Raw genomic sequence first — 15,707 nt, 5'->3', positions numbered from 1 at the left:
ACAAGTTGGAAATGGTCCAGCGAAGGGCAGCGCGCTATGTGATCAATAAGCACAGGTACATCCATCGTACCTCCAGTGTGTCAGAAATGTTGGACCACCTAAAGCTGCGCCCTCTAGCAAATAGACGTAGAGATGCTCGTCTGACCATGATTCATTACATTGTAAACCAGAAAGTCGCTATCGTAAAATCAGACAGATTAATCCCTACAGTTAGAAAATCCCGAACAAACCACCAGTTTTCGTATCAAATTCCCCACTCAAAAACCCAGACCAGAAAGGCATCATTCTTCCTTCGAACTATACCCGAGTGAAATAAACTCCCACCTGACATCATTTCGAGACCCACAACGGAATTATTCAAATCAGCCCTCTACCGTCACCTTTCAAACGCAAATTAGACCATCTCGAATCTTTTAAAAACAATCTCTTTCCATGTTTCACTCCTCGTCTGACATTTTATCTTCAAATTGTTGAAGTTGGTCAGTACCATTTAGAAGTAGAAACATCAACTCCATTATTGCCTAACTGTTTTATATTTAAGATGATCTATCAGATATACGTCATTCTTAAATAACAGGTGGCCATTTGTAAACAACAGATGGATATTTAAAAACAACAGGTGGATATTTGTAAACAACAGGTAGTTATTTGTACACAACAGGTGGCTATTTGTAAACAACAGGCAGCTATTTGTAAATAACAGGTGGTTATTTGTAAATAACAGGTGGATATTTGTAAATTATAGGTGGCTATTTGTAAACATCAGGTATTTCCTGAGACTGAATATATAGAGTATGACCGGAGAGAGAGTCTTCATCATATACCAAATATTTCTATGAAAAGAGGAATTCCGATATGAGATTTAAAACATAGCTGTCGCGGCATGCCGGGGTTTAATATGTCCATTCAAGTTTTAGATTATTAAATGCGTATTGGACACAACCAATGACTCGATTGAACTAGGACTATATGCTTTTAGGATTCCAGACCTAACAATCTGTTTGATTTTCGATATCGACGAGGCAGTATTTTTTCAGAATTATTATCGCATATGTATATTTAAGTTTAATAGCAACCAATTGTTTTTTAATGCGAATTTACTGAAATTAAAATGAACGAAACCATGTTGATCATACTTAAAATGATAAATGTTGATTACTTTCCCCGTGTAACTATAGGTAACGGAATTTCGGTTAAAGAGGAATTCTCCCTAATGGTGGAATACAACAGCGTGTGTTGAAAATGGAAACATCATAGTTTGAAATTTGCTGAACGACAATAATGAGATTAATTAAGTATATAATAAAATGTGGTTTTTATATTGATGTATGTAATTAAGTAATACTACTGTGTGTAGCGTATGTACTGCAAAAAGAGTTATCATAAATACTTCATTTTAAAAAGTCCAGTCCAAACTGTGGGGTATTTTATGTGTGGAAAGTTATTACCGTTCAATTTTGTCTTCTCTGATTACTCTAAACAGTTTATGATATGAACTGCTCTCAGTATTTGTGTTATTGGGATTTTTAGAAATAAAAACTGGTGCAAATGGTGCAAAATATTTAGGTAGAATGCTCTTTGAAATACGAGTACCGTTGAGTTTGCATAAAATAGTGTATACACCTACCCAAGTTGTTGACATAATGTGCTATGAGTCACTTTACCGGAAATGACGTCAGCGTTATTCTGACAATCTCGATAAGGAAGGACGAGGGGGTTCCAACCGACGTAAACTTCAAGCAAGAACTACAAAACAGTTAAGTGCTAGTGCTGAGGCGCATTGCTCACATGATCTGATGTCCTTTGTGTGTAGTATTTGTGTATGAGTCGTGTTGTCTCTAAAACTACCTTATGATTAGTTAGTGTATGTACACAGTCGGATACGGTCATTATTTATAGATATGTATTTTTTAATTATTATTTTGAATGGCAATGAAAACATTACTCTCGAATGAAGAACGAGTTTGTATCATTAATTAAAGTGTGTCTTTATTACAACACTTCACACTTGACACAATAGCAGAGTTCGAAAAATTCCTGATACTTTCGTTTTCGATTTCGTGGAATTTATTACAACAACCGGAATAGATTACATTTACGTATCTAGGTAATGTCATATACACACACTCAAACAATACAACAGGTATACATGTACGTAGGTATAGAACGATATATTATAAAACATTAAACAATTAAATATCTAGCGAGTCTATTACACATATACACCACTCAGTACATCAACTCATGTACTGATTGATACATCTACACACACACACAACTAAGCATTAAATCACACACATACATACATCCACAATAGTGTAACGTGTACACATGAAATAGTGATATATTATTTTTCAACTACGCATTATATCACACACAAACACATATGTAATAGTGATATCACACACATACATACACCCACAATAGTGTTTCGTGTACACATATAATAGTGATATCACACACATACATACACCCGCAATAGTGTTACGTGTACACATGTAATAATGATATACTAATGTAAAACTAAGCAAACTAAGCATTATATCACACACATACATACACCCACAATAGTGTTACGTGTACACAAGTAATAATGATATACTAATGTACAACTTAGCATTATATCACACACATACATACACCCACAATAGTGTTACGTGTACACAAGTAATAATGGTATACTATTGTACAACTAAGCAAACTAAGCATTATATCACACACATACATACACCCACAATAGTGTTACGTGTACACAAGTAATAATGATATACTAGTGTACAACTAAGCATTATATCACACACATACATACATCTTCAATAGTGTTACGTGTACACATGTAATAGTGATATACTAATGTACAACTAAGCATTATATCACACATATACATACAACCACAATAGTGTTTCATGTACACATGTATTGATTGAACAAATAAGCTGTCTTTTACACACATACATACATCCGCAATAGTCTTATATGTACACATGTACTGAGTGATCTATTGTTGAACAATTAGGTGTCTATTACACACACACACACATACACCCACAACAGTTATAGATGTATACAGTTATTCAGGTACACAGAGATTGAACGATATACATTATACATGTAGTACCGTAAGCATTTAACATTCACATATATATATAGGTAGGTGGTCTTTTACACAGCACCGCCGTTCTCGGACTAATAGATGATTATATATTGTAGAAGTCAGACAGTTGGAAAATAAAATTGTCCTGACTCCTATTTGGACTGAAACGGATGTGTGTTGAACTTAGGAATATAAATGTTAAAAATAAGGGGAGTACGGCTTATTAACAACACACAAACACACACTACTTATTCATTTGCTAATTTTAGTGATTGACCTATAACCCGCCATTCAGATTGTGGTTTGGGGAGGCATGAGGGGAGGGAGATAAGATGCATATTACACTGAATGAGTTACAATGTGTTATTTTACGTATGCGATAGACCCCTGCAGGTAGAGTATTGGGAAAAGAATATACCTGCTGTTACCCACTGCATGTATCGTAGGAGGCGACTAAAGTGTGAAGCTCCTGCAGAATTAGGAATTTGCTTTGGTGTCCTTTATTTGGGGACACAAAACGCGACCAAAATAAATCTGCTGCACCCATTGCAATATTTTGGATCATTATCTTTCTTTCTACTTCTAACTACCTTTTATTTCCTAGTGCCTTGCTTGGCAACATCTCACTTTTGGCCTTTTTGAGAACGACAAAGGGTTTACCAAAGTCATTAAAAATGGTAGCTGTTGTTCCCTGCTTAACGTTCAGCAGTTGGGGAATGGTAAATGGTTCACCCGTTGGCAGTACAATGTGACCGGGCGGAATCCTGTGCTGCGTGCCATCGGCATGGTATTTCAGTGAGATAGCACTATAAAGTCGGCATCAGATCCGCGCTATCACAAGACGGCAACCACACCAACATACCCCGTCTCCTGCGTACACACACGCAAGCACGCATACATTACACGACTTGTTCCGAATTATATTCGTTTTAGGTTTCTTGTGATTCGATAATTCCTATGGAATGAGGAATATTGTACATTCATGCAAGTTAATCGAGAGCTATCCTTTGACCTAACTTTTCTTCGTTATAGGACTCCAAATTGAGAAGAGGGTATAAAATGACGTGTATTCCCAGATTTTAAAATCATATGTGAAATATCATCAGTATTGGAAATCACGTTGCTGGATAGGAGCAATACTTAGATTTCAACCCATTGCTTTATGCCAACAAGTAACCCGCTCTTCGTCGAATGGAGAATAGAACATTGTTTTCGCAAAGGTATGATCACTTTTACGCATGTTACTTGCAAAACATTTCACTCAGTGAAAACAAAACAAATCTAGCTTTCTCAACTTTCATCACTGTTGTCTGATCCATTGTATAAATAATTCACATGCAAACTAAACATTAAGCTGTCATAAACGTGGTTTATAATGTCTGGTTTTGCTACCGCTTCATTTAGTTCAATCCTTGTTTCCAGACCCGACTAACGTAAGATGTCTCCTGTGCAGACACGAAAGACGTGATATGTCTCCTGTACGAAAGACACGAAAGGCTTAGCAGAGGATGGGTATGAGTTTGCATTGTATAAATATATCTAACTGAGTTTGATTCATTGACTGTGAAAAGAAGTCTTAGTTAAGGAGGATTCATCAGTTTAAAACTATTATGATGCCTGGTTACACTAATACTCCAGTGTCCCTAACATAAGTTCTTTTGGAAACAGATTGGTTATTTCTGTTGAAGAAACATGTTTATAATGGTAGTATCAGAAACGGTTAATATCACTACTTTGAACGCAGGTGTGTATTTAGTGTTATGCGCAAAAGCAACTAGGGATATCGTACTATATAGTGGGAGGTATGGATTTTGGGGAAAACAGTTCACACTCTTAACGGGAAGGAGTGGTATATTTACTCGGTCGGAAGACCACAAAGCGGTAACACAAACCAATAGCCAAATAGTCGGACATTCATTTCCCCTTTTTGGGTGCCCCATGTTTCCCTGGCTTAGACCTACAAATTATCTTAGGATGCTACTGAAATTAGATAGTTTTGTAATAAAAATAGTGTTCAGGCTTACATGTTATTGTTGTTTTTACTCTGTTGTAAAGATTGACAAAGAGATGAAACCAGGTAGTTAAAAAAAACTGGACATAATTTAAAAAAGGACGCCAGAATACAATGTTGCGAAATAACAACTTTTAGAGATAACAAATGCTTTTACATGTGATATGTAAAGATAGTCTTATGAGTACACACTTGAATGAGCAAGCATGTATTGAAATGTTTGTCGATCAAAGTTATATTACCGCATATGCTTTCGAGTACAGACAACTGTAATTGAATCCCGCCTTACTGTATTCCGACATGTATTGTCCATAATATATGCTAACTGAGGTTACATGTAACTATTTCCTGCGTTAAGCTTGAAATACGCGCGTAAACAAATTAATATATATTCATATATGTATATGGTGTAAATACGTTTTAGATAGAACATTTGCTAAACATATAACGTATTGTCGATATTTATTGTCTTATTACCAAATTGACTAATACACCGGTTGCTAGATCGATTTGACAACCTATTGTCCATAAACCTATTCATTCATAAAAGAAATAATGCCCGGTTCTTTTATATGAATATCCATTGCAAGTGCAATGTATTTGGTCTTATACATTTTATTTTATTTCATTTCAGAACGCACTAAGAAAAACCCCGTTATAGAAAAACTAACATGTGGACTTCAGAAAGACTTCCAAAAATTCGCAGTAGAGATAGGGTACTCAGAGGAACAGTTGACAGAATTCGAAAGAGTCTATTCTGAACCAGAGGTGTATCGAAATGTGTTGCTGACAAGGTGGTACGACACTGCAGGTCGTCATACAACAAAAGAAAACCACATCATATATAAAGCTTTACTAGCTATTGAGCTAGCTGATTTAGCGTCTACCTGCTTCTGTGGGCGTGAGTATAAGGATATACAATTGACTTCCACGAGTCTGCACTAATGACACAAACTGTACCGCTTATAAATTACAAAACTAATGTATTCCGAAAACATTTCATGACAAACAAACGATAATAAAGGTTTCAGATTTCACATCAATCTTATTTTCTATGACATAAGGGATACATATTGTATATAAGTGTCATGTTTAATCTTTTCTATGACATAAGGGATATAAATCGAAAATAAGTGTCATGTTTAATATTTTCTTTGTCAGAAGGGATATATATTGTAAATAAATGTCATGTTTAATATTTTCTATGGCATAAGGGATACATTTTGTAAAGAAATGTCATGTTTAATATTTTTTATAAATGGCGGATACTTGTGAATATTGTTCGAATCTGTTTTTATGTTGCACAGGTGTACCCGATGTTCATTCTGAGGAAATATTGGAGGATTTGTTCGCAGACGTAAAGAAAATTGATGTTCCTTCAGCAAAATCACAAGAGGATACAGGTAACGGCATAAAACGAAGCATTTTACACGATAATAATAACACAGCTTGAAAATAGCTGAACAATTTAATGCTCAATATGCACCAGAGATGCGACGTTTTTGTTTTTGTACTGAATATTTTTTCTATTTTACATGATCATATATATCATTACAATAGTAATTGTTAAACAATACAGTTTCTCTCTACCATTAATTATTTTCTTATTTCAGGTAATTACCAATCAGTTTAATAACTGTTCCAATGAGCGCCATTTTTCAGTTACTTCGTGAAATATTTTTGATATGAATAACCAAATATTCAATCTCGATAATTTTTTTAAAATATTAAGACACCCTTCTATTAACGGTAATGGACCTGCATTTGCAGATGTATATATAGCGTCTAATTATCAAAAACTTGCAGAGTAAATTGAACTCATGATTTCACATTCATGTTTTGATGTGGAAGTTACTAATGTATTTTTGTTTGCATTTCGTGTATTTGTAATTCCTGCTGTTGTACAGTCGTATGTCCCTGAAAAAATGGAGTATTTTAGTTTCTGACAAAGAATTTCATTGGCCGATGTATCTATTATGTTTATTTAATCATTTGATCATCTATTTAATCATTTTGTTTACATAGTATGTTGATTAGAAACAAAACATGCAAACATTCTTAGTATCTGAGTTGGTCGATATGAATAAAAAAAAGATCGAAATGATTATCGAATTATATATCCTTCCCCGTGTTGGTAATTGTGGACAAAAGTTCATGTGTATCGATGTTTTAATGATATCGGCAGTTTCAAAAACGATTTATTTCTATCATTCATGTTGTCAATCAGTGTTAAAAGTAGTTATTTTTTCTATAACTCTTAATTATGCTTCAGACCTCCAGCTTCCTGTACGATCTAAAAAGGCAAAAAAGAAAAGAAAACGGAAAAATGGAGGTGGGTAAGGGTTCCAGCTATCTTGCATATAATACAGAGCTGACGTGATAATCGGGGCATTGCAACACCTGTGGTTTTATCAATTCAATAATAAGTAGAGTATTTTTCAGTTTAGTGTTAACACATGCAGAGCGGTCAAATATAGCAACCCATGTGTTCCCCAAAAGTATTTTTCATAACTTTATAATTCGGTGCGTATTTATCTCTTCAGTGACACGAAGCTCACGATGTCAAAAACTGTAGTTCGTTACAATACTTTTATTAATATTATACAATTACAGTGTTTAATGTAACGCAACAAAATGTATAAATTTGTCACTAAAATTACAGTGAAAATTACATACATATGCAGACTATTGCGATTTGCCGAATTTAACGACATTGCTTTAATGATTTTGATATAGTTTTTCACTCCACCGAGGGGAGGTTTTGCATGGAATTGTATCAATATTGTCAAAATGAAGGTAAATACCGTGATGTGAACTGAGGACATTGTCTGCAAAATGTTTATTTTAAAGCTCTGTAAATCAAAGGAGTTCGTTGTAAATTTTATTTATATGTTTTTTAGTAAATGTCGTAGAAATATGATTCTTCCAACAAAACCATTCACTTGTTATATAAATCCATGTGTTACGGCTTCGTAGGATCGCAGATGATATCTGAAGAATCGGAGGGCACCGAGGGCATAGAGTGCATCGCAACGATTGGAAAACACAAATCAATCTTATTATCTATGACATAAGTGATACATATTGTAAATACGTGTCATGTTTAATATTTTCTATGACATCAGGGATATAAATTGTAAAGAAATGTCATGTTTAATTTTTTCTATGACATAAGGGATACATACTGTAAATAAGTGTCATGTTTAATATTTCTATGACATAAGGGATACATATGTTTAATATTTTTATAAATGTTGGATACTTGTGCATTATAAACTTTGGATTATCGTTCAAATCAGTTTTTATGTTGCACAGGTGTACCCGTTGTTCATTCTGAGGAAATATTGGAGGATCTGTTCGCAGACGTAAAGAAAATCGATGTTCTTTCAGCAACATCACAAAAGGATACAGGTAATGTCGTAAGCTGAATAACTTTATACTAACACAGCTTGAAAATAGCTGAACAGTTCAATGCTCACTATGCATCAGAGATTGTGACTGTTTGCTCTGTCAAGCTGTCGATGAGACCGTTGACAACTTGTAGAGCAAATTGATCACATGATTTCGTCTTTATTTTTCTGTTGTGGGAGGACCTGATGTATTTTTGTTTGTATTTCGTGTATTTGTAATTCCTGCTGTTATACAGTTGTACGGTCCTGAAAAAATGGAGTATTTTAGTTTCTGACAAAGAGTTTCTTGGGCCGATGCATTTATTATTTTTATTTAATCATTTGATTATCTATTCAATAATTTTGTTTACATAGTATGTTGTTAAAAAAAAAAAAACAGGCAGAAATTCGATGAATCTGTGTTGGTCAATATGAATAAAAAAAAATCGAAATTGTTATCGAATTATATATCCTTCTCCCTGTTGGTAATTGTGGACAGAAGTTCAAGTTTATCGATGTACAATATTATCGACAGTTTCAAAAACGATTTATTTCTCTCATTCATATTGTCAATCAGGTTAACTGCGTTTGGGATCTAGTCGGGGTTAAAAGTAGTTATTTTTTCGATAACTCCTGAATATGCTTCAGACCTCCAGCTTCCTGCACGATCTAAAAAGACAAAAGAGAAAAGAAAACGGAAAAATGAAGGTAAAGTAAGAGTTCCAGCTATCTTCCATATAAACAGAGCAGTCGGGATATTCGGGGCATCTCAGCACCTTTGGTTTTATCAATTCAATAATAAGTAGAGCATTTTCCAGTTAAGTGTTAACACATGCAGAGTGATCGTTTAGCCCAACTATAACAACCCATGTGTTCTCCAAAAGACTTTTTTATAACTTTATAATTCGGTGGGCATTTATCTCTTCAGTGACACGAAGCTCATCATGAAAGGCCGACTAAGTAGAAAAAGACTGTAGTTCGTTACAATACTTTTATTAATATTATACAATTACAGTATTTAATGTAACGCAACAAAATGTGTATATTTGTCACTAAAATTACAGTGAAAATTGAATACATATGCAGAATATTGCGACTTGCCGAATTTAACGACATGGCTTCAATGATTTTGATATAGTTTTTCACTCCACCGAGGGAAGGTTTTGCATGGTATTGTATCAATGTTGTCAAAATGAAGGTAAATACCGTGATGTGAACTGAGGCCATGGTCTGCAAAATGTTTAGTTTAAAGCTCTGTAAATTAAAGAAGTTCGTTGTAAAATTGTATTTATATGATTTTTAGTAAATGTCGTAGAAATATGATACTTCAAACAAAACCAGTAACTTGTTATAATTATAAATACAAATGATAAGGCTTCGTAGGTGAAGATGATATCTGAAGAATCAGAGGGCATCGAGGGCATCACAATGATTGGAAAACATAAATCAATCTTATTTTCAATGACATAAGGGATACATATTGTGAATAAGTGTCATGTTTAATATTTTCTATGATATAAGGGATAAATATTGTAAATAAGTGTCATGTTTAATATTTTTATAAATGGCGGATACTTGTGCATTATAAACTTTGGAATATCGTTCGAATCTGTTTTTATGTTGCACAGGTGTACCCGATGTTCATTCTGAGAAAATATTGGAGGATCTGTTCGCAGACGTACAGAAAATCGATGTTCCTTCAGCAACATCACAAGAAGATACAGGTAATGTCGTAAGCTGAATAACTTTATACGATAATACTAACACAGCTTGAAAATAGCTGAACAGTTCAATGCTTACTATGCAACAGATAATGTGACTGTTGGCTCGTGCAAGCTTTCGATGAGACAGTTGACAACTTGTAGAGTAAATTGATCACATGATTTCGTCTTAATTCTTTTGTTGTGGGACTTCCTGATGCATTTTTGTGTGCATTTCGTGTATTATTAATTACTGCTGTTGTACAGTTGTATGTTCCTGAAAAAATGGAGTATTTTAGTTTCTGACAAAGAATTTCTTGGGCCGATGTATTTATTATGTGTATTTAATCATTTGATTATCTATTTGATAATTTTGTTTACGTAGTATGTTGTTAAGAAACAAAACATGCAGAAATTCTAAAAATTTGTGTTGGTCGATATGAATAAAAAAAAAAAGATCGAAATGATGATCGAATTATATATCCTTCTCCCTGTTGGTAATTGTGGACAGAAGTTCAAGTGTATCGATGAACAATACTATCGACAGTTTCAAAAACGATTTATTTCTCTCATTCATATTGTCAATCAGTGTAACTGAGCTTGGGATCTAGTCGGGGTTAAAAGTAGTTATTTTTTCTATAACTCCTGAATATGCTTCAGACCACCAGCTTCCTGCACGATCTAAAAAGACAATAGAGAAAACAAAACGGAAAGATGAAGGTAAGTAAGAGTTCCAGCTATCTTCCATATAAACAGAGCAGTCGGGATATTCGGGGCATCTCAGCACCTTTGGTTTTATCAATTCAATAATAAGTAGAGCATTTTCCAGTTAAGTGTTAACACATGCAGAGTGGTCTTTTAGCTCAACTATGGCAACCCATGTGTTCTCCAAAAGTCGTTTTAATAACTTTATAATTCGGTGGGCATTTATCTCTTCAGTAACAGGAAGCTCATCATGAAAGGCCGACTAAGTAGAAAAAGACTGTAGTTCGTTACAATACTTCTATTATTAATATACAATTACAGTGTTTTAATTTAACGCAACAAAATGAATATGTTTGTCACTAAAGTTATAGTGAAAATTACATACATATGCATAAATTTTGCGATTTGCCGAATTTAACGACATAGCTTTAATGATTTTGATATAGTTTTTCACTCCACCGAGGGAAGGTTTTGCATGGTATTGTATCAATGTTGTCAAAATGAAGGTAAATACCGTGATGTGGACTGAGGACATGGTCTGTAAAATGTTTAGTTTAAAGCTCTGTAAATTAAAGAAGTTCGTTGTAAAATTGTATTTATATGATTTTTAGTAAATGTCGTAGAAATATGATGTTTCCAATAAAACCATTCACTTGTTATATAAATCCATATGTTACGGCTTCGTAGGATCGCAAATGATATCTGAAGAATCGGAGGGCACAGAGGGCATAGACTGCATCGCAATGATTGAAAAAACACATCAATCTTATTTTCTATGACATAAGGGATACATATTGTAAATAAGTGTCATGTTTAATATTTTTATAAATGGCGGATACTTGTGCATTATAAACTTTGGAATATCGTTCGAATCTGTTTTTATGTTGCACAGGTGTACCCGATGTTCATTCTGAGGAAATATTGGAGGATCTGTTCGCAGACGTAAAGAAAATCGATGTTCCTACAGCAACATCACAAGAAGATACAGGTAATGTCGTAAGCTGAATTACTTTATACGATAATACTAACACAGCTTGAAAATAGCTGAACAGATCAATGCTCCCTATGCAGTAGAGATTGTGACTGTTGGCTCGTGCAAGCTTTTGATGAGACAGTTGACAACTTGTAGAGTAAATTGATCACATGGTTTCGTCTTAACTCTTTTGTTGTGGGACTTCCTGATGCATTTTTGTTTGAATATCGTGTAATATTAATTGCTGCTGTTGTACAGTTGTATGTTCCTGAAAAAAATGGATTATTTTAGTTTCTGACAAAGAGTTTCTTGTGCCGATGTATTTATTATGTTTATTTAATCAGTTGATTTTCTATTTAATAATTTTGTTTACATAGTATGTTGTTAAAAAACAAAACATGGAGAAATTCTAAGAATCTGTGTTGGTCGATATGAATAAAAAAAAAAAGATCGAAATGATTATCGAATTGTATATCCTTCTCCCTGTTGGTAACTGTGGACAGAAGTTCAAGTGTATCGATGTACAATGATATCGACAGTTTTAAAAACGATTTATTTCTTTCATTCATGTTGTCAATCAGTGTAACTGAGTTTGGGATCTGGTCGGGGTTACAAGTAGCATTTTTTTTTCTATAACTCCTGAATATGCTTCAGACCTCGAGCTTCCTGTACGATCTAAAAAGGTAAAAGAGAAAAGAAAACGGAAAGTGGAAGGTAAGTAAGGGTTCCAGCTATCTTCCATATAATACATAGCTGTCGGGATATTCGGGGCATCTCAGCACCTATGGTTTTATCAATTCAATAATAAGTAGAGCATTTTCCAGTTAAGTGTTAGCAAATGCAGAGTGGTCTTTTAGCTCAACTATGGCAAGCCATGTAATCTCCAAAAGTCTTTTTTATAACTTTATAATTCGGTGGGCATTTATCTTTTCAGTGACACGAAGCTCACCATGAATTGCTAACTAAGTAGAAAAGACTGTAGTTCGTTACAATACTTCTATTATTAATATACAATGACAGTGTTTTAATTTAACGCAACAAAATGTATATATTTGTCACTAAAATTACAGTGAAAATTACATACATATGCATAAATTTTGCGATTTGCCGAATTTAACGACATGGCTTCAATGATTTTGATATAGTTTTTCACTCCACCGAGGGAAGGTTTTGCATGGTATTGTATCAATGTTGTCAAAATGAAGGTAAATACCGTGATGTGAACTGAGAACATGGTCTGCTAAATGTTTGTTTAAAGCTCTGTAAATTAAAGAAGTTCGTTGCAAAATTGTATTTATATGTTTTTTAGTAAATGTCGTAGAAATATGATTCTTCCAACAAAACCATTCACTTGTTATATAAATCCATGTGTTACGGCTTCGTAGGATCGCAGATGATATCTGAAGAATCGGAGGGCACCGAGGGCATAGAGTGCATCGCAACGATTGGAAAACACAAATCAATCTTATTATCTATGACATAAGGGATACATATAGTAAATAAGTGTCATGTTTAATTTTTTCAATGACATAAGGGATACATACTGTAAATAAGTGTCATGTTTAATATTTTCTATGACACAAGGGATACATATGTTTAATATTTTTTATAAATGGCGGATACTTGTACATTATAAACTGTGGAATATCGTTCTGAGGAATTTTTATGTTGCACAGGTGTACCCGATGTTCATTCTGAGGAAATATTGGAGGATCTGTTCGCAGACGTAAAGAAAATCGATGTTCCTTCAGCAACATCACAAGAGGATACAGGTAATGTCGTAAGCTGAATAACTTTATACTAACACAGCTTGAAAATAGCTGAACAGTTCAATACCCACTATGCAACAGAGATTGTGACTGTTGGCTCTTGCAAGCTTTCGATAAGACTTGTAAAGTAAATTGATCACATGATTTCGTCTTCATTTTTTGTTGTGGGAGTTCCAGATGTATTTTTGTTTGCATTTCGTGTATTTGTATTTCCTGCTGTTGTATTGTTGTACGTTCCTAAAAAAATGGAGTATTTTAGTTTCTGACAAAGAATTTCTTTGGCCGATGTGTATTTATTATGTGTATTTAATCATTTGATTATCTATTTAATAATTTTGTTTACGTATTATGTTGTTAAGAAACAAAACATGCAGATATTCGAAGAATACGTGTTGGTCAATATGAATAAAAAGAAGATCGAAATGATTATCGAATTGTATATCCTTCTCCCTGTTGGTAATTGTTGACAAAAGGTCAAGTGTATCGATGTTACAATGATATTGACAATTTCAAAAACGATTTATTTCTATCATTCATGTTATCAATCAGTGTACTGATTTTGGGATCTAGTCGGGGTTAAAAGTAGTAAATTTTTCTATAACTCTGGAATATGCTCCAGACCTCTAGCTTTCTGTACGATCTAAAAATGCAAAAAATAAAATAAAACGGAAAGATGAAGGTAAGTAAGGGTCCCAGCTATCTTCCATATAATACATAGCTGTCGGATATTCGGGGCATCTCAGCACCTGTGGTTTTATCAATTCAATAATAAGTAGAGCATTTTCCAGTTAAGTGTTAACACATGCAGAGTGGTCTTTTAGCTCAACTATGGCAACCCATGTGTTCTCCAAAAGTCTTTTTAATAACTTTTTAATTCGGTGGGCATTTATGTCTTCAGTGACACGAAGTTCATCATGAAAGGCCGACTAAGTAAAAAAAGACTGTAGTTCGTTACTATACTTTTATTAATATTATACAATTACAGTGTTTAATGTAACGCAACAAAATGTATATATTTGTCACTATAATAACAGTGAAAATTACATACATATGCAAAATATTACGATTTGCCAAATTTAACGACATGGCTTCAATGATTTTTATATAGTTTTTCATTCCAACGATGGAAGGTTTCGCATTGTATTCTATCAATATTGTCAAAATGAAGGTAAATACCGTGATATGAACTGAGGACATGGTCCGCTAAATGTTTATTTTAAAGCTCTGTAAATTAAAGAAGTTCGTTGTAAAATTGTATTTATATGATTTTTAGTAAATGTCGTAGAAATATGATACTTCCATCAAAACCAGTACCTTGTTATAATTATAAATACATATGTTACGGCTTCGTAGGTTCGCAGATGACATCTGAAGAATCAGAGGACATCGAGGGCATCGAGGGCATCGCAATGATAGGAAAACAAAAATCATTCTTATTTTCTATGACATAAGGGATACATATTGTAAATAAGTGTCATGTTTAATATTTTCTATGACATAAGGGATAAATATTGTAAATAAATGTCATGTTTAATATTTTCAATGACATAAGGGATACATATTGTAAATAAGTGTCATGTTTAATATTTTTATAACTGGCGGATACTTGTGCATTTTAAACTTTGGAATATCGTTCGAATCTGTTTTTATGTTGCACAGGTGTACCGGAAATATTGGAGGATCTGTTCGCAGACGTAAAGAAAATCGATGTTCCTTCAGCAACATCACAAGAGGATACAGGTAATGTCGTAAGCTGAATAACTTTATACGATAATACTAACACAGCTTGAAAATAGCTGAACAGATCAATGCTCCCTATGCAGTAGAGATTGTGACTGTTGGCTCCTGCAAGCTTTTGATGAGACAGTTGACAACTTGTAGAGTAAATTGATCACATGATTTCGTCTTAATTCTTTTGTTGTGGGACTTCCTGATGCATTTTTGTTTGCATTTTGTGTATTATTAATTTCTGCTGTTGAATAGTTGTATGTTCCTGAAAAAAATGGAGTATTTAAGTTTTTGACAAAGAGTTTCTTGGGCCGATGTATTTATAATGTTTATTTAAT

General features: G+C 33.7%; 1 protein-coding gene across 11 annotated transcripts in view; it reads left to right on the top strand.

The window, feature by feature from the left end:
• Positions 1 to 1,673: 1,673 nt before the first annotated feature.
• LOC110461772 overlaps positions 1,674 to 15,707 on the top strand; it is a 38,779-nt gene continuing 24,745 nt past the window's right edge. For 6 of the 11 annotated variants that reach the window (XM_021515422.1, XM_021515424.1, XM_021515423.1 and 3 more), the window contains exons 1-14: positions 1,674 to 1,756; positions 4,127 to 4,314; positions 4,517 to 4,606; positions 5,740 to 6,006; positions 6,413 to 6,508; positions 7,378 to 7,437; positions 8,421 to 8,516; positions 9,143 to 9,202; positions 10,123 to 10,218; positions 10,855 to 10,914; positions 11,792 to 11,887; positions 12,527 to 12,586; positions 13,549 to 13,644; positions 15,301 to 15,381. In XM_021515422.1, the coding sequence (XP_021371097.1) occupies positions 4,603 to 4,606; positions 5,740 to 6,006; positions 6,413 to 6,508; positions 7,378 to 7,437; positions 8,421 to 8,516; positions 9,143 to 9,202; positions 10,123 to 10,218; positions 10,855 to 10,914; positions 11,792 to 11,887; positions 12,527 to 12,586; positions 13,549 to 13,644; positions 15,301 to 15,381 (1,072 nt within the window). In that variant the 5' untranslated portion in view covers positions 1,674 to 1,756; positions 4,127 to 4,314; positions 4,517 to 4,602. The remainder of the gene's footprint in view (positions 1,757 to 4,126; positions 4,315 to 4,516; positions 4,607 to 5,739; positions 6,007 to 6,412; positions 6,509 to 7,377; positions 7,438 to 8,420; positions 8,517 to 9,142; positions 9,203 to 10,122; positions 10,219 to 10,854; positions 10,915 to 11,791; positions 11,888 to 12,526; positions 12,587 to 13,548; positions 13,645 to 15,300; positions 15,382 to 15,707) is intronic. The other 5 variants (XM_021515416.1, XM_021515417.1, XM_021515420.1 and 2 more) reach the window with 5 other exon arrangements.

Source organism: Mizuhopecten yessoensis, unplaced genomic scaffold (assembly GCF_002113885.1).
Source record: "Mizuhopecten yessoensis strain PY_sf001 unplaced genomic scaffold, ASM211388v2 scaffold10661, whole genome shotgun sequence".
In the NCBI taxonomy this organism is placed as follows: Eukaryota; Metazoa; Mollusca; class Bivalvia; order Pectinida; family Pectinidae; genus Mizuhopecten; species Mizuhopecten yessoensis.
Note: the sequence above shows the minus strand (reverse complement) of the source record. Positions and strands in the feature narration are given on the sequence as shown.